General features: G+C 38.3%; 1 protein-coding gene across 2 annotated transcripts; it reads right to left on the bottom strand.

Annotated features, from left to right (window-relative positions):
- Positions 1–9719: 9719 nt before the first annotated feature.
- caap1 (caspase activity and apoptosis inhibitor 1) lies at positions 9720–12904 on the bottom strand. 2 transcript variants are annotated; one of them, XM_023421121.2, is made up of 6 exons: positions 12723–12904; positions 11528–11722; positions 10667–10751; positions 10504–10561; positions 10342–10409; positions 9720–10217 (listed from the first exon to the last, which is right to left on the bottom strand). In XM_023421121.2, exons 1-6 carry the CDS (start codon positions 12825–12827, stop codon positions 9724–9726), a joined length of 1005 nt encoding a protein of 334 aa, XP_023276889.1. In that variant the 5' UTR covers positions 12828–12904; the 3' UTR covers positions 9720–9723. The 2 variants fall into 2 exon arrangements, with proteins under 2 accessions (XP_023276889.1, XP_023276890.1); XM_023421122.2 differs by having other exon boundaries at positions 11528–11719.
- Positions 12905–23915: the final 11011 nt, after the last annotated feature.

Genomic DNA, 23915 nt, shown 5'->3' with positions numbered 1-23915 from the left:
ACAACCTGGAGCCTTAAAACTAAATATGTGAGGTTTTATAGTTCCTTATACTGTCTGTTGAGGTACTAAACATCCAATAAAAATTACAAAAGTGAAAGTGATGAAAATGGAGCATACTGTAGGACGGTAACTAGGGAAACTGGTTAAAAAAAAAAAAAAAAAGCCAGCAAAAGACTTTGCAAAAGAAGATGAATGTCGTCTCCTTTTCCTGCAATATGAAGGGGTTAGTCTTCCCCATTTGAGTTTTATCCAACACTCTGCGCTATTATCATCATTTCCCACTAAGCAGAAGCTTCCCAGATACTCCCCAGAGAGTGGCATTGAGCTGTACTAGCGCCTTTGCCATGTTACCATGGAAACATTCCCATGGCATAGCCCATTACAGAAACAGACACTTACACATCACTTCGGTAAAGCTTTCGGGGGAAGATTTCAACCCCAGTGTAAAAACATTGCTGCTGTCTTTTGCTCAAACTTTAAACCTGAATCTTACACTACCTGTGCATGGATATGTGGGGCACGTTGTTGGTGCTTTATTTTGGGTTCCTGTGCATCATTTTAGAAAAGCCAGATGCTGCTGGCCAAAACCTCTAAAGAAAATTCATTAAGGCACCTCAAACTGCTTAAAACAATTACAATGTTTTGCTTTTAATACAGAATAAAACAGGATCATTTAATAAAATGCACTGATGTAATTATCTCTCCTGAACTTAAACTGCTGACTCATTTCATCAAGCATAAACTGAAAATAACAAACAACCCCCCAGCAGCCCCTCGCCTCAGCATCTGTGTCCTCCATCACCTAAATGAGGACCTTGATGAGGTTAAGTACAATAGTAGCCCCTGCCCGATTGTTTCGCATATTCAGCTGTTGGGAGCCATTATTCTGGAGGCCTGCTTGGTTTTGATTAAGTCACGTTTTATTATTATGCCATCTCTGCAGCCGTGTAATGACTCTGGCGTAAGGATGATAAAGCTTTGATAAAACAGCCAACATAGCTGTTATGACTTCTCAGCTATCTGAAATAAATAAAAAAAGGCTTTGGAGAATGCTGAGTCTAACTCTCTGTGGCAGGATGCTGTTTGTTTACCTCAGGGGAACAGAGAAAACAGAGATAGGGTGGGCATCTATTCGGCCCCGACTGCAAATACCAAACCTGCTACGATCAGACATGTACTGCATCAAAGTCTGCATGTCTTAAGCCACAGTCATCCCTCACATTCAGAACACTGATTGCTCTTTTATGACATATCATTACCTCAGTGACTAATGAGTCACGTAGGAATAGGCCGAGGTGGAGTTATCAATATTGAGGAGCACTATTACAGGTGGACCTTTGCAGTGAATACAGGATGAGTCATGATGGATCTTTTGGTTTCAGGATGTTGATTTTTGAAGTGAGTCATCACTTCCATATGACCTTTAATTGCGCAAAGTGATAGTCAGTTCATCTTTGGGGGAAAAATGGTGTGAAAGCTCAATTGTGAAATCTTAGTTGGTCTGCATTGCCTGCTACTGATTAGTTTGGGATGGACCAGATTAAACTGAATGGCAAGGGAATGTTGATTTATGTTGGAGTCACTTTGAACTCACCTTGATTAATTCCAGAGAAACCGTTATTAGTGTGCTGAGCTATTTAGCCTCTGACAAACAAATAGTTCATTTCCTAAGCTCATAAGCTCACACAGCACAAATTTATTTGACGATGACATTTTTTGCTCATCAGCATTGCACCCAATGGATGTGCTCTCATTTGTAATGAATACATATGCCAACATCATTTTCGACTGAATTATTTGCAGAGGGCATCAACAACTGAATGACAATGTAAAGCCACACTTTGTGCAAACTTACCGCTTCAGGCAGGTTGTGCAGTGCAGGGCTCGAGGAGTTGGAGCCAGTCCATGGGCTTAAGGTACTTGGACACGGCGATAAACAGCCATCTCGTCTCCTCTCAGCATGTCAACTCCATTTACCAGCAGGCCCAGTAACACCTGTTCCTGCTGAGGTACATATCAGAAATGACATTTTAACATCTGTCCCAGAATCCCTCATTGAATCTGTGCTTGCTTTAATACGATGACCTCGCTTTCAAAGGCAAAACTTGAGAAGTTCATTAACTAAGTGAGCAAAATACCCATCATTATCCAACTACAAAAAGTCTAGTCACAATAAAGGGCACACTGATTACTCAGGAATTATCACGCCCACATCACAGCTCCTGCCATTCACTTCTATGTGGGATGGGAAGGAAAATTAGTTTTTAACTCTGAACATAATACTACCTATAATTGTTGCTCTCTCTACTTAAGTCCACATACATGTCCATGGTTTGCCTTCCATATGGTTGATCCTATTACAAATATCACCCAAACACATAATGGGGACAGGATAGAAAAGATAAATAGCAACAAAATTTATTTTTTAATCATTTTATTCATGAATATTGTTTAAAAATGAACAGCAGTTATGTGATCGTGGTCAAATCAAATGTGCACACACTGCTCTACACGTATGGATTTTGTGAAGTATATGTTTTGATAATGAAAGAGATCAACATTCAGATGTTCAGAGAAACTGGTTAAGTTGTAATTCAGAGTTTATATTAGGAATCCAGTTAAGAGCAATGATTTTACCATTCATTGTTAAAACTGGATGGTATTTCAGACTGGGAAACAAAAAAGACATTTGCTCAATGTTCCACCTTCCCGATACAGTTTCCTTTTGTTTTCTATCGTGAGTTTTACTGGGAACCTTACTTTGTTGAATAAGATCAGAACAGAGAATTATGAATGATACATCCATAATTATATGTAAAAATGCCTCCAACTTTCAAAGTGTCGAGTGGCGCAGTGGGTTGAGCAGGCGCACTATATGTAGAGGCTACAGTCCTTGCTGCAGCAGGCCCTGGTTCGAATCCCGCATCGGACGGCCCTTTACTGCATGTCATCCCCCCCTCTCTGCCTCCCCATTTCCTGTCTCTCTCTACTATTCTGTCATATAAAGGCACAAAAGCCCAAAAAAATATACTTAAAAAAAAAAAAAATGCCTCTAACTTTGTAGCGATTCTTTCTATGAATTTGCAAACACAAGAAAAGGAGGGACTTGAGTATCCAGCCATAGCTGGTGGTCTTCAATATAATACATATAATACATAGAGCCACAAGGCTACCAAAACAGGATGAGAAGCTGGGAAACACAGTGAATACCTTCCCTTGATTTGCAATATTAAACACTACAGATAGCAACACTTGAAATCACTTGATTCCCTCCATTACAGCAGCTTCCTCTGATTATTTTCACATCAAAATGCCATTTAAGTTGCAAAAGTGCTGTTTCTGTATAACCCCTTACAATCAGAGTGAGGGATAAGCAATCAGTTTGGGGGAGCATAAAGCAGACAGTGGCTGGTTAATTGGCTGTCAAGAAGTGGAACTGAAATAGCACTCCATTCATACGATGTGATGAAGAAGAGGAGAGTATGGATTTTGGGACTTGAAGTAGCAGTGTGGGGGTAAAGCTTTTGTGTGATGCACTTTGTTGGTCCTATGACTCATGCCTATTGTATAATAGTTTGAGAGACTTAGACAACAACAATATGTCTGACTTATTATCTCACATAACTTTAGAACTTATGGGAACCTGAAGGTTGTTGAATTCTACAGAAGATCATAAAAGTTATCAGCTATCAATCAAAAGTGATAAATGACACTTCCCATACTTGTTATTTCGGACCATAAAAAGAAGGAGTAACTGAGACAGGTGCCACCAAAACAAACATCAAAATTCTGGGTTCAAAACCTGTCAGACTTAAGATGAAATGTAGAAAACAATTGTGGTAACACTCATTTTGACTCTATCTATGCTACTGTATGGGTTTTCCCTGGATAGCTACATACTGCAATGTAGTTAAATCACAAGACATGGCCATTAAAGTAAGGCAAGGCATGTAAAATCGTGATGGTAAGACCGACAGAAACTCACGAAGGAATATACTCCTCTCTTGACATTCCTTTTGACAATTACTTATGTAATACAATTGCTTGCCAGCTGGTGGTGGGAAGCAATTTGACAGTTTTATCACAACTTTTGGCAAAAGTAATTTACTTGGCTCAATCCTTTTGTGCTTCTGTGGGAAATAAATCATCCAAATAAAAAATAAATAAATGGCACTCCACCATGATTTGACAGTTCAATGTCTTCCAACCCCAGCGCAAATTGTGCCATCTTCACCTAGCATCGTAAAAGTTTGAGTTACCAGGGCTGTGTGCTTTGATCCATCATCTGCCTGGGGGACACTTTGTTGGTCGACTGCTGCTCATAGCACAGCTGGGACTATAAGAATTTAGCTGTTGAAAGCTTAGCTTCACAGAAAATGTGATTAGTTTAAAGAAAGTGGAAATAGAATGGTTTTACAGTTTATTTTACTATATTTAAAAGTTTACAGTACATTGAGGTTTGATAATAATGTATAGTTTTGAAATACTGTATTTTGACAGATTCAAACTTAAAAGATCAGTGTGTCACAGGACAACCCTGGAAAACACACCAAAGTTGTGATAATGTAGGAAAGACGAACAGGACATGAGTGGAAGATGGTTATTCATAATTTCAGCAAGATTTCTTTGAGTTTTATTTCCACTGGGAGAGGTGACAATTTTTTAAATATAATGCCTATTTTATTAGACATGAAAGCTCCTTTTGAGTTATTATATTAAAATGTGCTTCAGAGAGTTTTGTGTTACTGATGTAGGAACAGAAATATATTTTGAAACTCACATAATTATCTTGGGTGCCATCACCCTTAACTCTCAGAGGACTACTAAATCTGAGCGCTATTATAGATTAAGGCTGCAGTCTGCATGCTCATTTCAGTGGGAATCGCTCATGTTTACTGATTGAAGATTAACCATAGATTCCATGAACATTTAAAACCCACACAACATCACAGATTTACTGAACCTACTCTATTGGTTGTAAAATATATTCACTTCAGGCCATCAACCACAATTTTTCTGTGAGGAAGCACTGATACTCCAAGGATCGAGCTTGTTGATCATGTTGCAGCTGCTGCCGCGGTGGGAGTTGGCTTTGATGTAATATTGTGATATTTCATTTGATTATGCTGATTTGATTGTGCGAGGTCATCCATCCTTCCTGATGTCTCTAGACATCTTTCAAAAGCATTTTGCTTTATTGGCTTGCTCGTCTACCCGCCAGAATTTCAATGGTTGTTTAATGGTATTAATGCACCATTTGAATGCAGACCCTGAAGTTGTGGGGGGAGAAACCCATGCAGAGTGAGCATGCATGGAATCTGAAAGTCAGATGTCAGAGGAGTCAGTGGAGGGGAGGAATTTTCTCCAAATGCAGATACAACACTGGAGTGGAATATCAAATGTTCAAATCTCTCACACAGATTTTGGAGTGTGACTAAAAAAAGGGAGCTCTTCTCTTTCAAATAGCAGCAAACTTCCACTAACCCACTTCAAATTTTTCAAAAAGGGTTCTGCCAAGCTCATACCTCTTTGAGAATAAGCTAAGCATTTATGCACGCAAAAGAAGTGAATGGTGAACAGATGTGCTGTACACCTGTGACGAGGCTACAACAATTATCATTCGTTTCCATTCAATGACAGCGGATTCAACATGGAACAGAAGAATCCATTATTCCAGGACCGATATGCCTAGAGCGAAACACCATTCAAATTATATAGTACATCTAGTCCAGCAAATCAGAAACATCAAGGCCAGAAATGAACATGGATTCATTATCATTAGCCACTATTGCTTGAGTAATCTCTATATTTAAATAATCAACACATTTATATGCTTCTTCTGTCTTTCAGATGGCAATCAGGATTGTTGCCAATGCAACAGTAATTAGCAATATCACAGAATTGGACATTTAATCAAAACAAAGTGCATCCAACATCAAATAATTCTTCCACTTTAAGAAAAATGCTGTCTGAAACTTGAAGAAAATGAAATGTGTCCAGTGAGTCATTGTTTGGGGAAATCAATTCATTTAGTCACACAGAGGTGCTAAGTTATTTATTGCCTGTCAGCATGAGCTGTTAGTTCAATTTAATTTCTAGCTGCAGAAAAGAACACAGACAATACAGAGGAAATTTGAAGAGAATTACTTTATTTACGCAAACAGGATGTGTTCTCAAGAAGAAATAAAAAGACATCAATGTTTTCAATACCTCTTTTCGTTATAGTTTTTCTCCTATGGTACCAGAGTGAAATGCACCTCAAATCTGAAAATACTGCAAACATTAAAACGCATACATGACTGAAAGAACAAAATACATGAAAAAAAAGAAAAAGAAAACCCTGTGAATATCAAGTCACAAACTGAAATGTGCACCAAAAGAAAGGGAGGGAAGTGATAGACCTCCTTTTGTCTTAGACACAGCAAATACAGTGAAGCTTTTCTAACTAGGTTAAAGGCTTCAATGTTTTACAAAAGAAAAAAAAAATGTTGGATGAATAAAAAACAGGAAGACAACTTTGCCACTGAATCATACCTCTAATTTGGTGGGATTCAGTGGCAAAATTAAAGTCTTGGCGCCTGCCAGGCTGAATATCTGACAAGCTGAGTAACAACATCCAACAGTCTCAGCTTGCTGTCCAGATGTACCCTCAGATGTAGCTGCGCTTTGAGCTAACGTCAATGCGCCAGTATACTTAAATTATCATGTTAAGTACATTCCACTACGGAATTTAAGTACAATTTTATTTTAATTTAATGGAGTATTTCCATATTATGCAACTTTGTATTTTTTTTTTACTGTACTACATTTCAGAGAGAAATACTTTTTACCCGACTACATTTGTTTGACAATTATGTCAACAAGCTCTGAACACCCACACAGTTGTTTTCAACCACTGTGTCTGATTATATCTCTAGTCAAGTGTAAGTTAGGTGGAGCTATGCTGGCAATTACTGTACATGATTCTACCAAACTCTATGCACTAAGAATGATAATTGGGTAAGATGCCCCTGCCCCAATGGGTACAAATCAACAGCAGAAGCGTGAGGGAAATGTTAATCAACACAGCACTAATTAGGCAATATAAACGTAGGTGGACTACGGCTGTGCAGGCCCCAAGATTATACATAAAAATTATATTTTTATCAAATATTATTTGCTCAGTCTCAAGAGGTACAACATTAAAGTCCTGTTTGTACTTGAAAGCATCAATAACAACTCAAATACTGCATTCTGCACTACTACTTTTACTTTTGATACCTTAAGTAAATTTTCCTAATAATCATTAAGTACTTTTACATGGAGATTTTACTGTGTTTGCATAAGTTAATCCTTCTTAAATACTACTGCGTACAACTACATGTTTTGTCAAGAACTAAAATGTTTGACAATTTGAAATAATACCTGTTGGTGGAGGAACTGGAAGAGAAGTAAGAGGATCAAATTATTCATTCTCTGTGGACTCTCTGGAATTCTAATGGGAATCAAAGTGGACCAACAGACTCAAAGACAGACCAAAACTGACATCCCTATTCCTAGAGCCATGCTGTGAGAGTCTTTTTCGCTGTACATTTGTGTAATGTTCTTTCAAAGAGTTTCATGTTTGTGCCCCTGCTTTTTGAGGTTTGTAGCAAGTCTGGATTGGAGCGCATTCCTCCCAATAATAAAAAAAAGCGTGTTGTTCTCAAGGGCCACTACAACAATTACTGCATTTTAACTTCCCAATTATAGAGCACTCTTTAAGGAGCATATACAACAGTTGACATACAGTACACTAAATGCAGAATCACTTCTTTCTGCAGTACATGTTAGGGGACTCCATCTAGAAAACTTAACTTTGCAGAACAGCGATGATGATGTCTTGAGGGGTGATTGCAGACAACTTTCTCAACACCCATTTTGTATTTATCGCAATATAAAGTGCACTAAACCTATCAATTCCTTTCTACATCCAACATACACACGGTATGTGGCATATGAAGTCTTCCAGAACATCTAGCACATGAGAGGGGATTTCATTGTGGTCAATGTTTCCTAAGCAGAACCCAAACCTCTGTGAACTTTTACGGGATTGTTACATACTAAAAGTTCAACATAAAGTCAAGAAATCATTTTAGAGGAATACAGTATTTTTTTCAATCTTTAATGAGAGTTGCTAACTAGCGGCTGGCTCACAACACTGAGGAAAATGACGAGCATGGCTATTAAACAGATGAACCGGTGCGTACAACTTTTTGCACAACCTTGTTTCTGACTTTGATAATAGCACCATTCATGGAAGCATCATACCTCAATATTTTAACAAGGTTCATCGGGTTCATTTGAATTCAAAAAGTACTCCCTCAACAAGTTTCATCTCACTTCCATCAATCCAATTTTCAGCCCACTCATTCTGAGGTCTGCTTTAAAAGCCATTTATCCGCTCATACTATAATAATAATTGGCATTCTAATAGCAGTAAAATTACAATGATAAATACTCGCTAATCACAGACACCACGAGCACTTTAGAATCGTTGCATCCCTTTTACTAAAGTGGACGTTTTCCCTCTTGAAATCATCAATGAGTACAAAGATACCTGCACATAAATGCGTAAAGAAAGATGCATTTAACCCTCCCCACCCTCACTTTGCCCATGAAATAACCCTTTTAAATGCAAATACCCAGGAGGCAACTGGCTTCTTATCGTACGTTTCATTGTCTCCTTTGGGGAAGAGAGCTGTTTTGCTCTGCATCTGCATGTAATTGCACACACACAGCAACCTTACATTTTACACTGGAACAAAGCAACTTCAGAATAAATTACAGCAAAAACACAATATTAGGTGAGAGTACGCTATTAGTTCTAGCTGCTGCAAAGAGGTACACGGAGCAAAAATTAATTTAAAACTTACTCTCGTGAATAAAACTGGCAGATGTATGAACGAGGGCAGCTGGTCTAATTATCTTAGATTCATTTTAGTTTTGGATTTCTCTGTAGTTTGTCTGTAAGGCCACAGGAAGGGCTTTTGTACCCTTTGCCAAACAGATATCCATTTTAGAGTAATCTATACCGAGCCTTTAGAAGATGCAAATATGAAAGAGACGGCAGGTATTACTATGCATGCTTCAGCGTGACAAGTGAAACAGGTGTTCAGTGAAGAAATACTGCAAGTGTCTAAATGACAGTACAACACTGCTGCCACCTGCTTTGGCTTGCCAAGCTCAGCCTACATACAAAATAACATATCGCTCTGATGTGCTCACATCCTCTAACACTGGCTCAACGAGAATTTCTGCCATTGCAAAACCAATTTTTGCCCTAACTGAATAAATGAATTATTAAATAACATCATTACTAGGAAAACTTGACTTTCATGCTGCTCAAGACTATTTTTACTGTAATGGAGGCAAATAAATCATTTCTCTCTTTCTCCCCTCGGATTTATTGCAGCAGAGTAATATTGCCATCTAGTGCCCAAGGGAAAAACTACATTTGATACTGTCTATGTTCAGCATTTCCCAGAAGACACTGACAGTAGAGTAGGAGTAAACCAGGTCTTTATGTGTTTAATTTGGCATTAAACGGTCTGTAATATCATTCCAATATGGAGTAATCAAACAACATGGTTTGAATGGTACAATACAGAAAGTTTCAAAAACAAAAAAAACTGAACTATGTTGTAAATTGTTCAAAAACCTAATTCACCATCTGTAAACCGAGTTCTTTGATGATGAACCATGCTAAACATTTTTCGCCACAGAGGGCTTTTTCCCATCACTTGCTTTCATCAGAGCCTTAATGGCCCTAGCCCTCATTTCCAACTCCAGAAGCTCCAGCTGTTGAATGGACGGCTGACAAGCTGCAGGTGCACGACTCGAAACAGGTCCACCCTGAACAGGTAAACTGACATCTACAGACTGCGGTGGTGCACTCTCTTCTTTAGCTACCTCTTTATTTGAAGTGGATGAGAAGGCTAAAATCTCACTAACGCTTCTGTCTATGTCGCTCTGAATGTCTTTCTTTGCTTCCACTGGTTGAGAGCCCGTGGGAGGCTCGGGATCTACTGGTTCACGGTTTACAGCTGGGCAAGCGCTCTCCCCACTGCTGTCCCCTGGTTTCACTCCCCCGTCCGCGGCTTTAACAGTCTGCTCCTCTTTGGGTCCCTCTATGTCACTATCGTAAGTATCTGCATTTATACTTAGGACATCGCTCTCCTCGCCTGAGCCACCACCCTCTGTGATGAAAAATACACCAAGACAATTTAAATGTAAAATGGTCCTTTTATAGCATTTTTCTGTCTTTGAAGTCTTTGATTGAATGCCTGGGGGATGTTTTTCTGTGTACTACATATTAATTACCTTGCTTAGGGTCCTCAGTTTTTGCTGTTTCTTTGAGGCAAGATGTAGAGTCTACATTATTGTCTTGCCTTGATGGGAAAAAATAAAATAGAAACACATAATAATAAGTAGAAAAACCCACTTTAATTGTGCCCTGAATAAGTTAGAAAACCGTTCACTCACTGGCTTTCCAAGGTCTCCTTTGTGCTTTCATCCCCATTTCCAGATGTCAGCTCTTCCCCTAGAAACAATAAACAGCTTCAAGTGAATGAAAATGCTTTGTTTGCAGTACTATATTGTCCAAAAAGCTGCTATGAAAATGTGCCAAACTGGTCTCATGTCTCACCTGCTAAGATCCGGAGAAGATTTTTCTCTGATATTGGCTCCAGTTGCTCCCAACACAGCTTTTTGATTTCCTCTAAAATACAGTCCTGTGAATCATCAATCATCAAAGAAAATGGCAGAAGCCTTATTTCTCTCTCTTTACGAGATGTTATCAAGTTTTTATTCAAAGTTAAAACACTTTAACCTTATGTTTAAAGTTTTATTATACAGCTCCATAGCTAATTCATAGCTATAGATAAAAATCCTACAAGCGACTACTCAGACTATATGTAAAATAACAGTAACATTAGCAATATTCTGTCTAAGTTTAAGCAAAGTTTTGAAGAACTGACTTCAATGAAGATAAATAGAAATGAAAAATAATAATAGTGGCTAATGATAATATGATTCATTTTTATAATAATTCATAATGTATGCCTACAACAAGATAGAACAAACCTTTCCAAGAAAAATTATTGCAAAATCGCAGGTGTTGTTGGAACTTAGTGGAAAAAATATGACCACGGTCACATGTCAACACATGCCAGTGCAAGAAATCAGCTCAATAAACCCACAAACTACTGCCTGTATAAATGCGGCACGATATTTCTGAAAGTTTGCGGGGAAATGATGTCGACCCATTTGCCAGGCTGATTATGAAATGCCTCTGACCTTTAGTTGGCATATGTTGTTTGATCACAAGTTGTTACATCATTTATTTATCAATGAAAAATATGGGTTTGACACAAGTGTGAGAACTTTTATATAACACTGATAAAATGACATTCAATACTGACATATTCATTCAACCTGCTGTATTCTCTTCGTATTAATATTCTGAGTTTACAACTATGTAACAGAAGTCCACATGTTCACAAATCACCTTGAGTTCATCAGGCAGCATCTTCTGTAGCTTCTTCTCCCCCAGCACGTGGAAACACTGCTCTAGCATCTCCCGCTTGTCAGTGACATATGCAGTGATGGGTTGAAATGGCAGGCTGAGGTCCAATCCCCCCTCCTCAATGTCACTGCCAATCCTGTCCAGCTCTGGGTCAGCGAGTTCATCCTTGGCGTCCTGCTTTAGAAAACCAACAAGTTAATTTACTAAGAGACAGTGTTTGGAGAAATTTTGTAAATTGTACCAATTAATTATTGTTATATAATTGTTATATAATATATATATAATGTTGTTAAATGTAAATTATCAAGAGTCCTGAAACCCTTAAATGCAACTTTGGCGAACTTAGTTTGGAAGGAAAAAAGGACATAATTATCAACATTTTGAAATGGAAAAAAATTGCAGATTGCACACCTATACATACATACATAATATACAGACATAATAATATTTTCACAATTAAACAAAAATTTACAAGAATTATGTTATACTTTAATGGCAAACAGTGTCACTGACAAACGTTTCACTATAACTAAATGAGACACCAGAGACTACAGCCGCCAAAATGACCAATAAGTTAATACAACACTTGCCTAAATTAGTTTGAACTAAAACTGAACATTATTTGTTGTAAGGCTCTTGTTAATACATTAGCTTCACCTGAGTGTACTATAAAAAAAATATAAAATGGCAGCTGAGTGTAGTTTATTGAATATTAGATTCGTTTTATAAGCCTTTGCAGCTAGCGCAAACTCAGTCAATTCACTGCAGTTTATTGGAAGCCTAAAGTTCACAGCTAAACACTATCAAAGAAGAAAACAGCAACCCTGATATAAAAGTGTGACAATATACATATCAACTTCAACAAATATCCTCCCAAAACACCGAGCTAGCAACATGACAGGGGCTGTGTACTGCCAGTAGCAGTCTTGTACACGACTGGGAAAAAATATCTTTCTTGCGTTTGGTAATAAGTTAGTCACAAAACCACATGAATAGGACAACTATTACATCAAGATACATACTCAATTTGCCTAATGTTAAGCATAACATTCAAACGACATTGTTTTAAGAAACGACGTCTATATTCCGTATCCAATAGGCTGCTTATAAATATAGCTATATCTACTATACATGTATAAACAACACGATTAGCATGACGCTAGCTTGATTAACTCACCTCCACATTGGTTTCTGTACTTCTGCGTTTATTGTTGTCATGTCGTTCCTCGGGCTGCGAGTATTTCCTTTTCTTTTCAATACTAGTTGACTTCTTTTTGAGCATTTTTAAAACAGACGAGGCGCTTGTTATCCAGTCTCTCTCTTACTCACTTGCTAAAATTGAATGTCGCGGGAATATTGTGTCATTGGCGAGCGACGACTTCTTCGTTCGATGTCGACGGTAAACCTTTTTTTCGCTCCCGCCACCCGCTGGACTGGAGCGCCACTGCTCGTCATGTCTTTCATAAACCAACCAAGACAAAGGGCTGAATTCTCAGAGATATCTCATAACAATATGTCGTATAAATACATGTAATTAATCAACATTTGTTTCCTTATTTATTTTACAGGTTTAACCATGTTGTTGTATGTTGTGACAAAATATACCGTAACAAAATTCTTGTAACATGTGGTCAAGGGTGCTTTAAGACATACAGGTCCAAACTAATAAGCAGATACTAAAATTAACATAAAATTAGATTACACTGCTGCAACATCTTTTACGACTAGAGACTATAAGCATATGTTCATAATGAGTGTGGCCTATAAATTCCTACATCCTAACAAGTCACCTTCTAGCCACAGAAACAAAGCCTGTCAGTCTGATGCTACATCATATTCTGTGAATCTAACAGCTGCGCAACCGTCTGTATTTTGACTGAGCCTTTCTTTCACAGTTAGAGGTGCCATTCCTGTGACCTCTCAAGCTCCTGATGGAAGTGCAAATACATTCAAACTGTATTCCATCATCATTTTACACTTCAAAGCTTGCTCGGATTACCAGTGACGGTCAATCACAAGTCCTCTTCCTGTATTTCACACAAGTCTTGCCATCCCCCAGTTTCCCTCTGCCTCGCCATTTCATCAAATACTGTGGATCGGACTCATTACTGCAAAAAGCCTTCAAACCTTCAAAACTAGTGCTGCAGCTCATTTGCATCATTCAGGTTTTCACATTTTAAATCAAAGAGCACTGTCCTCATTGGTAATGTAAATTTGTTTCAAAGGAGTTTACAAAGGAATTTGGGGTAGCATAATTCTAACACATAGGCTACACTAATAATATCGTCTGTTGCTTTGGAGCATTATGCATGAAAAATATGTAAAAACAGTGTATTAACAGTGCAATTATGATGTTATCAAATACAAGTCTAGAACATTGTTTTCAAAAACTAATCCTGTCCCTAACACACAAACACTGCACTCAAGAGTGAATTCGACCCATACACATAGATCTTCACACTCTGAAATGAGCCTGAGGACGGACATGCATATCCTAAGGCACGAGCATTTTTTAACATCAAGTATTCATACAGTACATTCTCATAATCTAGAAAGCACAATCCACCCCTTCAAAAGTTCATTATCTTAACTTAAAGTGCGAGTTGACATTAACTTTCAAAGATCTCCCATGTGGAGCAGAATTACTTTCACCAATAAACAACTCTGCTGCTCTCTTCAGCATATCCTCCTGATTACCACCCAGGTAGCCATGCATTTTCTTTAGCTGGACCCAGACACAGGTTTTCAAGGTGGTGACGACACAAGCAAGCTGTAAATCACTCTAATTGGCTTCTCCGCCTCTGCCTGAAACAAGGCGGGAGCCAATGCGATGGCTGCCCGGGCGCCATGGCGACAGCTGTCTCCACATAATGCAGGTTGTTATCCCGATGCCATCAGCCAAATTATGCAGTGGATATACTGGGAGGTGCGCATCGATCACAATCACGTCACAGTGTGTTTTCTTTGCAACATCTGCTCCCATGTGTCTGGATATCACCTCGTTAAAAGGGCAATGATGGAGCTGGCACTGTTGAAGGGGACATTGCATTAGGGAGCCATGGATAGGATCAGAAAAACACCCACACTCTGTATATATATATGTGTGAGACCTAAAGTCAAACCAATTCTCTCAAAATGACTTCTGATGGAAGACAGTTCTACTCACAATAGCACATTGCACTCTTAAATTAGAGTGTTCACAGGAAGTGTGCTTTTTATGATTCTCACTTTGTCTCCAAAAGGGCGCGAGTGTCTGTTGCCTGCACATCCAAGGATCTGTCGCCTAATGAAGAAATCTGGCTAATCAAGAGACGTACAGCGGTGAGCTGAACGTGTTTTGCTATTTTTTCTCATTTCATTTAGTTTAGCTGCATAATGTATGGAAAATGATGAATCGCAGAACGAAGGGGGAATGTTCAATTAGTGAAAGTCAGATTAAAAAGCTAGAGGAGCTTATGAGAATGTCTGACCTCAAAGCAAACAAAGAAGAAAAAAAAAAACAACAGCATAAGTGGATAAGACACTAAATGAAAACACGGAGAAAATGAAATAAAACACAATGTAAAAGAAATGCAGTTCAGTCTGATGAAGTAAAAACAATGAAACTGAAAGTCACAGTTCAATATAATGTACTGGCGGGTACGTGTCTGTGTATATCAGCAAACTTTCCATGGATTTACAACTTGAAAGGAGAAAGTACATAATTTTGTAATTGATTGCATTCAATTACTAATTTCTGGGTTTGCTTACATGCACGATGTCATTTTTGCATAAACAAAGCAATTGCCTCTTAATACATAAACGCTTTTAAAACTGGTAATTGTCATCAAAGATTGATTAAACAAAGTGAAATCTTCAAACAAGCTTATCAAGCCAGTTATCATTCTCAAAGAAAACAAAACATTTTAATTAAACTTGAGTACACAGATCTATCAGTTTGAATTATTTGAATTTGAATCCACACCAATCACTTTCACTAATTTCAGCACTTTGCACTGTTTTGAACATCTTTCTTGAAGTCGTGTGATGCATATGTGCAAACAGACAAGTCTCCAATCAACACCTGTCCTTGATAAATCAACACGTATTGACAGTGGGATTTTTGTTTTTGAGTGCAGAATAACAATTTCTCTGCCAACTGAGACAGATAAAGTACGGCTGTGCATCTCTACCCCTGACTCACTTGCCACATACTGAGACTAAGGCCGGGTCTCAGATACAGTAAAGCTGCACTTTAAAGTTTTATCTCTCTGTTTTTGTCAATTATTCTCCTTAAAAAAAAAGAAAGAAAAAAAAGACTGTGAGGTCAAAACAGTTTGTTTCAAAAGTGTACTGTACGTGACTAGTTTGATTTTAGATCTGAAGACAGGCCCAGTAGGACATTAAAGACGTTGTTTGGGATTGTGGGTACAATATTTGATTTGCCTTGAAAATGTATCCATCCAATGACACAATCAAAACAGTTCTTACATAAGCTTCCTGCTTGTTGCCCTGGCACTGAGATAATATAGGATCTACTTATATGCACAGCACCAACAGTATCCTAAAAGCATCCTAATGCCCACAGTTGCTGGAAATAAATGTACACTTACTTTATATATCTGAACAACTGTGCTTAATATTGTGAATAAAAGTAAGCCACCTGCATTGACCCATTCGAACTGCAGTACAGCTGGATGCCAAATGACCTCCACTTAAAGAGGCAGAAACATCAAACCAAAGCATGCCTGAGCCTACTTAAAAATACCTCATACAATATCTAAGAAACCTTTGAGATTTGAGTGTCTTGAGACTATTGACACGGAGGTGCCATAACATCATCTCACTGGGAGCGGCAGCTCCACAGCAAAAGTAAAGGATTGCGACATTAAACCTCTGCAAGCAAGGGTCTTAATTTAGACAATTTTTAATGGCTGTCCAGCCTGTCCCTAACTATGCTCCCTGTGAGTATCCTCAGCTGTCATCCCTGATAACAGTTTGCTTCATAAGCTTCAATTATCCTTACACAGCTTTGTGCAGCAGGCCGACAGTTGTCACCAATTACATTTAACTAATGTATTAGTTGTCAGCAGTTATAAAATTATAACCAGTAGATAACATTTTATCTTAATTAGTACTCTTCTCCACATTTTAGTGGGGCTTCTTTTAATATGAAGCCATGTATCTACTAACTTGCCTTGTTTAAATAACCTTGTACTAGTTCCAACATTGTAACACACAAATTGATTGGCCTGCACAAATAGTTTTTGCTTTGGTTGTCATTGCAAATGCTTAATCAATTCAGAAAATATACAGTTTGTCACATTATTACATTATTTTCACTATATGTTAATGACAAGGCGGTAAAAGCACCTGTCAAATGCAGCTTTAATTCCTCGGTTTGTTTGTATTAAAGGGATGAGGACACTTTGTTGCTTTAAAAAGATTACATTTCTGGAAATAATACCACTACTATGTCACTGTGACAAAGAAAGCATACAATTATAGAAGAAGAAAGCAGAACATTCTGGCTATATATTCACATTCAACAGTTTTAAGTCATCTCCTTAAAAACGACTAATAGAACACCATATAAGCACTAATGGCACTAAAGAACAAATTGCTTTTCTTTTGGCTCACGATCACAATACAACAGCTCTCCTGCTTCCCTCATTCAGCATGTTGTTAACTTAAATATCAATTGTTCTCACTTAAGCAGCAGTTTTTCTCCACGGTGCTGCTAGACAGCTTGTTAGAGGACTGCAAAACAAGGCAGTGTGTACACAGTTGTTGCCTTGAGTAATGAAAGCTAGAGGTGTCTATTAAAAATCTATTCATTGCATCGCACTGATGTCTGGAAGCACTGCGGCTCATTCAGAACACCAGTCATTGTGGAGTGAAGGTTATCTGAATCAGATGGGATTCAACACAGGTAAACACTCTTACAGTGTTGCCTTTTGGCTTATACTGCTCAGTTTATACTACAGCAGAGAGAGTCCACTGTGGTCTGAACTAGACATGTTAGCATGCACTGAGTGTACTGCCTCGCTGCAATAAGACAAATAAGTAGGAGCTTAGGAGGGATCATCATGATTAAAATATTGTCAGACAAAACTGCCTAAAGAACACTTGAGAAGTTTCGAAGTTAGAGTTGTAGTTACAGTAGCTGCAGAGCCAGCATACAAAGTGAAAGTAAAGTAGTTCAAGCCACTTCGAATTTGCCCTTCTTCGATTTAGTGCATTTACAATCAATAAATGAATACAGGAAAAATGAAATGATGTTATAGGGTCATAAAGGAAGACTAAAAGCATACAAGAAAATAAGTTAATAATGTACAATAAAAATAAAAAAAACTAAATGAATACTGAATTGAATCAGTTGACAAAACAATTTCAACTCTAGGTCCACTTACTTATTTTATCTGGTGCTTTAAAGTGTATCACCTGATCTTCATCAGCAGGTTGAGTTGAGTTGAGTTGAGTTGAGTTGAGTTGAGTTGAGTTGAGTTGAGTTGAGTTGAGTTGAGTTGAGTTGAGTTGCCATGGAGCTGTAGATTTTCAAACTTCCTGTGACACTCAACACCTAACGTACTTCTCATCCATGCTGACTTTAAAGTTGAGGGGACCATGTGAAGTTGTCGAAAGCTTCAGAGTATGCGAGTAAGTGGGCCTTGTGTGGACTATGTTTAGTCAACAGCTGCTTTTAAAGTTAGAATCTTTAAGATCAGTACTATTAATGTTTGCCTATTATGAGGAATATCAGCTTTATATATTATTTTTATTATAAGTAGCGGAGTCTGACATTCCTGGACTGAACTGCCTTTCTCCACATGATGCATTCAGTGTCATCAAATCAATGTCAAGCCAAGCAGTCTAAATGTGCTAATGGGTGCTATGTAATAAGGTCAAAAGCACCAGAAAAAGCAAGTAAGTGGACCTTGAGTTGAGAGTGTTTCAGCTGTTGTTTCCAAGTTCAAGAATAAACTGTAACCCACAATATTTAATAATATTGTGGTTTGGCTGTTGTTTCACGTTGCCACCCTTTGCCCAGTGTGCTCACTTCGCTGGGAATCACATTTACATTAGAAGAAACTGTATAATTTTAGTGTTACAGCAAGTGCGTTGATGACAATATACAAACAGTAGCACAAATACTCTTTGTTATGAACTCCAACATCAGTTGGTTTTAGTTATCTTTACTTTTGGGAACACTAATACTTTAAGCAAGACATAAACTTACAGAAAACAATAACTCATCAAAAAGTAAGGAAGCATAACAGGTATATACAGTACATGGCGTTCCACCATATCTGGATTTACTCTCAAAACATGTGGCTTGCCAAAAACTATAATACACTAACTTAACTGACGCTAGTTTTTAATAAGTTTTTCCTCATGAGAGTTGGAGCACATTTATGCGTCATCCCTCCATCCAGAGCAGAAATCGTCTAGAGAATATCCGTCTTAAATCTACGCCGTACCCAAGGAAAAAAAAAAAAAAGAGGCTTTTTTCACAGCCGGCGTGCATTTCACATTAACCAGTCAAGTGATGTCAGTCATACTCATATTCCAGCTGTCACTGCAGGAGTTTTTTGTACTGGGATAAGCCTCTCAGTACTTATGCTATAAGCCTCGAAATTGTTTAGTAAATAAGATATAAAAAAAAAAAGTGCATTTCTTCATAGGACAGGCTGGGAGATAACGCGGATGTGGGATGAAAATGCCACCGACATGTCTCATCTGCACACATTCATGTGGGAGCAGCTCAGGAAAAAAGCAACATGTGAGGGAGTGTGTGGGAAAAAGAGGTAAGGAGATACTGGGAACTCGCCCCGTCTGCACTCCTGCTGAGAAAGAGCAATGAACTCTGAAGCTTCTTTGGAGCGCAACCAGCAGCTCACTTGCAAGGTTCCCATGAGCTGTGCTCCGTGTGCGTTCGAGTTAGAGTGAATGAACGAGCAGGGAGAGATAGCCTGTCTGGTCTAGCAGGGTGAGATGAGGACCAGGCACAGGATGGAATTTGGTCTTTCTCTCACCTTTGATTCAGTAATTGGGGGCTAAGATTGGGAGGGAAACTGACAGGCTCTTGGCCCTCGAGAGCCAACCCCTTCCCAGCATCCTCAGACACTGGTTCATTCCCAAAACACTCAGGCTAGGTTGGGCTGATACATTTCTCATGTAATAGAGCACTGAAATGGAGAGTGATGCGTTCATTGTTATCTGCCTGCTGGGGGATTGTCTCCAGCTATACTTACCACCTGGCAGCCAAAGTCAGACCAACTTTCCAGGAACAAAAGTATCTGTAAAAACAACAGACTGCAGGAGAGAAAGGTTAGCTAAAGTAAAGGATGAAACTGTCTTGAGAATAGTGACATCGGCATTTTAACATGTTTAAATTGTATCATACCCACTAAACATACAGACATTTGTTGAAGTTAACATGTTAATTCATACCCGGACTGTTGTATCCAAACTTCTATCAGAAATGTGGCAGTAATACACCAGCACAAGCAATAAAAACAGATGTTTCTACTCACACGCAAATAGAAGGCTGAACAAAACATCTACAGCTGTGCTAGAAGCTCTGTGAAGTACAGCAGTGCCTTAAGCTAAATGCTAACCCTGCTCACAATGACAATTCAAATATGCTGATGTTTAGCAGGTAAAATATTCACCACATTCACCATCTTACTTTAGCATTTTGGCACACATACAGTAATCTATCAATAAACTGTTATAAGAATATTTCCAATTGGAGGAGATCTATTTCTTTGTAATCTCTCCATATAACTTGCTGTCATGCATGGTCGTAGTTCTTTAAAATGACATAGCAATCAGACCAAATTGTGTTTTTTTTTCTTATTATATTTAATAATTAAGCTTAAATGTTCTGTAAATGCTGTTGTAGTTAATGGTATAAACTGAAAAATTCACAATTCAGAACTACTATTAGCTTTCAAATGAGCTGCATCTGCTTGAAAATAACAACATGTGAACTCAGATAACACGTTAGGATTCACCATATAAAACATATAATATACTGTAAGAAAGTGCAAAACTTCAGTGGCAGGAATGCTAGTTCGAAAAAAAAGAGAGAAAAAAAAAGGTAGCTTTGAAGGGACAAGCCTTGCAGAAACTTCTAAGTATGACTGACAGCAGCCAAGCCCGACATATTAGTGCCATTTCCAACTGTCAGATGGATATTTACAGTCACATAAGCCCTGGATTTATCCATGACTAATTTTCAGAGCAATTTCTCCCTCACAACCTCTTAAAGACTCCCTAAGAGGGAATCTGAATCAGGTCAGATAAAAATATAAAGGAAGAAACTCAAGGATAATATGTTTTAAGCATTTGTTAACAGCTACAAATTGCTACACATGGCATAAATCTCCCTCAGTATCTCCATAGAGGAAGATTTGTTTTAAAACTTAAGCATTCTGCCGCAGGTTTATCTGTATAAAATACAGGCCTGACACTGAATGTTTCCATAGATGGCACTGTTTCATTGCAGAAGACACAGACTGGCTCTTTGCTGCCCAGAAACAATGATGCAGTGGCAGACCTCAGTTCAGCATGAGTATGATGTCATGCTGTGACAAGCATGGCCCCAAAAAAACTGTGGTCCAAGATGTGGTCCATTTTAAATGTCTTTAAAATTAAAAAAAAAAACCTGTAACATGTGAGTGTGTGTGTGTGTTTGTGTGTGTGTATATATATATATATATATATATATATATATATATATATATATAAATATATATATATATGGTTACTTAAAGACATAAGTATCTTTATTTTTTGATATTACATGTATAGTAAACCATATGGTGCCTGTTCAAGAGTTTTTACAGATCAGAACCATGTAGGTGTTGGAAAAGAATAGTCACTGTTCTCTCATGAGGCTCTGTAGAGGGAAGAGGTGGGAGTGACTAACTCGGGAGTCTGGACAGTGTCTGGGCAGAAATGTCTTTTGTGAGTCTCAGGTGTATATTAAAGCCCCTCTGTGTTGAATGTTAACTTCAGCGTATCATTCTCAGTTTAATTCTGATGGCACAGAATGGCTGTAGAAAAATTTAATCATTTAATCACGGGGTAATTGATTTATTTTATGTGTTGGTTGTGGCTGATTACAATTTGGTGTGAACTGTGCAGGACAGAATCATGGCATAAAGAAGGTGACCGCTTCACTTTTACTTCATATATTTCAAATCTGATAATCCTGTACAAAAGCTTTGTAGATCATTGTAGCTGTGACTGAAATAATTTGTAGCAAAAGTAAGTGTGTGTTCAATTTGCACCATGGATGTCTTTAGCAGCCGCTTCAGCTGTATTTTGTGTTTAGTACTGATTAGCACCAACATTTAGCGTATTAACATGCTAAATGACGATGGTTAACACAGTTAACATCTACTGAACATCACCCTGTCAGCATTGTTAGCATGTGAAAATACAGACATTAACTTCGTGGTGGTCATATTGCAATGCCTGTCATTAAATATCAAATGAACTCAAATGATCACATTTCAGATTCTAAACCATATACATAAGCCACAACTTCGATTCACTGTGCTCTGGTTTTGAAAAACTTTTAACTGTCATATAGTCTGAGACAAATTAGAGCAAAGCAGTTATCATTTTTTTCATTCAATCTTTTTCCCTTTTTCTTTTTTAAATAATATTTTAGATGTTTAAACATCACACAGCCCCTCAAATAAAATCTGAAAAAGTTTTTTTTATAAATGTATTGTTATGACGGGCAGTTTGCATAATCAGGTAAGCATCTTTGTAATACTTTGTATCTATTAGGGAAGGCCAGAGATTCAATGCACAAATAAACATATGGAAGTGTTGCCTTGCAAATGCAAAGGAAGTTGACAGGGTCCTGGCGTTGTCACCACCTTCAACATTAAGGTGCCCTTTAGCAAGTAGAAAGGCTCTGTCTGACCCTGGCAGTTGAAGTCTGGAAATGTGTGTGAAGGTAAAGCATGGCACTGCCGCTTAATGACCTTTCATGCAGAGCAAAACAGTACACGTTGAGGCTAGAAACACACACACACACATTATGGGGCAATATCAAATAGGCAGGACCTGGGACTTTGCCTTACATACAGTGTGAGGGACTGTCATGCTCTGTCAATCACTCGCCCTTCAGCTCTTTGATTGGAGGAACAAAAAAGCCTCCAGTGAGCAGGCTGATGACTGATTATGCATGACAATACCGTTTCAAAAGCATCACGCCTGCTAAATATGACAAAGTAAAGTGCTGGGTGTGGGCTGCTGCAATCCCAAAACTACTTTCAACGTCAACTGAGCACTGCAAAACTACAAAATGCAATACATCATTGATGCTTTAACTATTGATGTTCCCCTGTCACCGGTCCGCTGTGTACCCTCATCATCCATCACAAGTTCCTACCTGTCTCTTCTCTTTCCCCTCACACCTGTACTCTTTACAAATGAGCTCCCAGGATGCAGCCTGTCCATCCCACCAATATCAGCCATTTCGACACTATTCTTCACAGTTGAGCTAAAGTGTTGGCTCAGATAAAACAACTCTATATCTCTGCACAGCGGTAAAATCGATAACTGGGATGGATATAAATGCAGAGCATGATTTTGCTTCACTGTGAAAATGAGAGGCTTCACAAATGAAGGCAAACAAAGGGCAGTTAGCTCTACCTGAAATAGAACATCTTTCTTTCTGTCTTTTCCACAGCATTTCCCAATCAGAATTGCAGATTAGAAATTAGTACATCCTTCAAAGAGAAACATGCTTATTGGCAAACAGTTCATCGTATTTCACACATTGAGAGATCTCAAGGATAAAAGTCGAGGTTATCGAGAAACCAGATAATATTCCACTGCATGTGACCTCATGTGGTTCTGCGACTACTTGGAGCCAATCACAGCTTGAAGCTACTGGAGTGGCCAATTTGAGGGGCCCATCAGACTGACACTGAGGTGTAAAATGCAGATGTCTTAAGTGTGAAAATGTTTCCTGGCAGGGACGCCCCCTGTGGTTATTGGTGTTACACATACTTTTCAGTTTTTTTTCACACACAGAAATGGTGCCAATTCCTAAAATCAAGCATGTTTCCAGATTAAGAACTTGGGGTGGGAATAACCAGCAGTCTGGTCCATCCTTGTCTGAATTGGACCTTTTTTCCTCTTGCATTGTAACATTTAGTTTTCTTCTGACTGTCCACTTATGATTGTATAAAACTTCTATCAAAGGAAAAATATGCAAGCCAGGCTATTCTTGTATCTTGCTAAGCTTTAAGTGCTTTCAAGGATAGCTTCAGATTTTTTCCACATCAACGTTAATGCAATACTTACATACCAAAATGTTAACTGAATGAGTTATTTTTTCCTATCTATACTGCCACTG

The sequence above is a fragment of the Seriola lalandi genome, unplaced genomic scaffold (genome assembly GCF_002814215.2).
Source record: "Seriola lalandi dorsalis isolate HSWRI2012SDOR001 ecotype SW California unplaced genomic scaffold, Sedor1 jcf7180002054663, whole genome shotgun sequence".
NCBI lineage: Eukaryota > Metazoa > Chordata > Actinopteri > Carangiformes > Carangidae > Seriola > Seriola lalandi.
The sequence above is the reverse complement of the archived record's forward strand: the minus strand, read 5'-3'. Positions and strand labels throughout refer to the sequence as shown.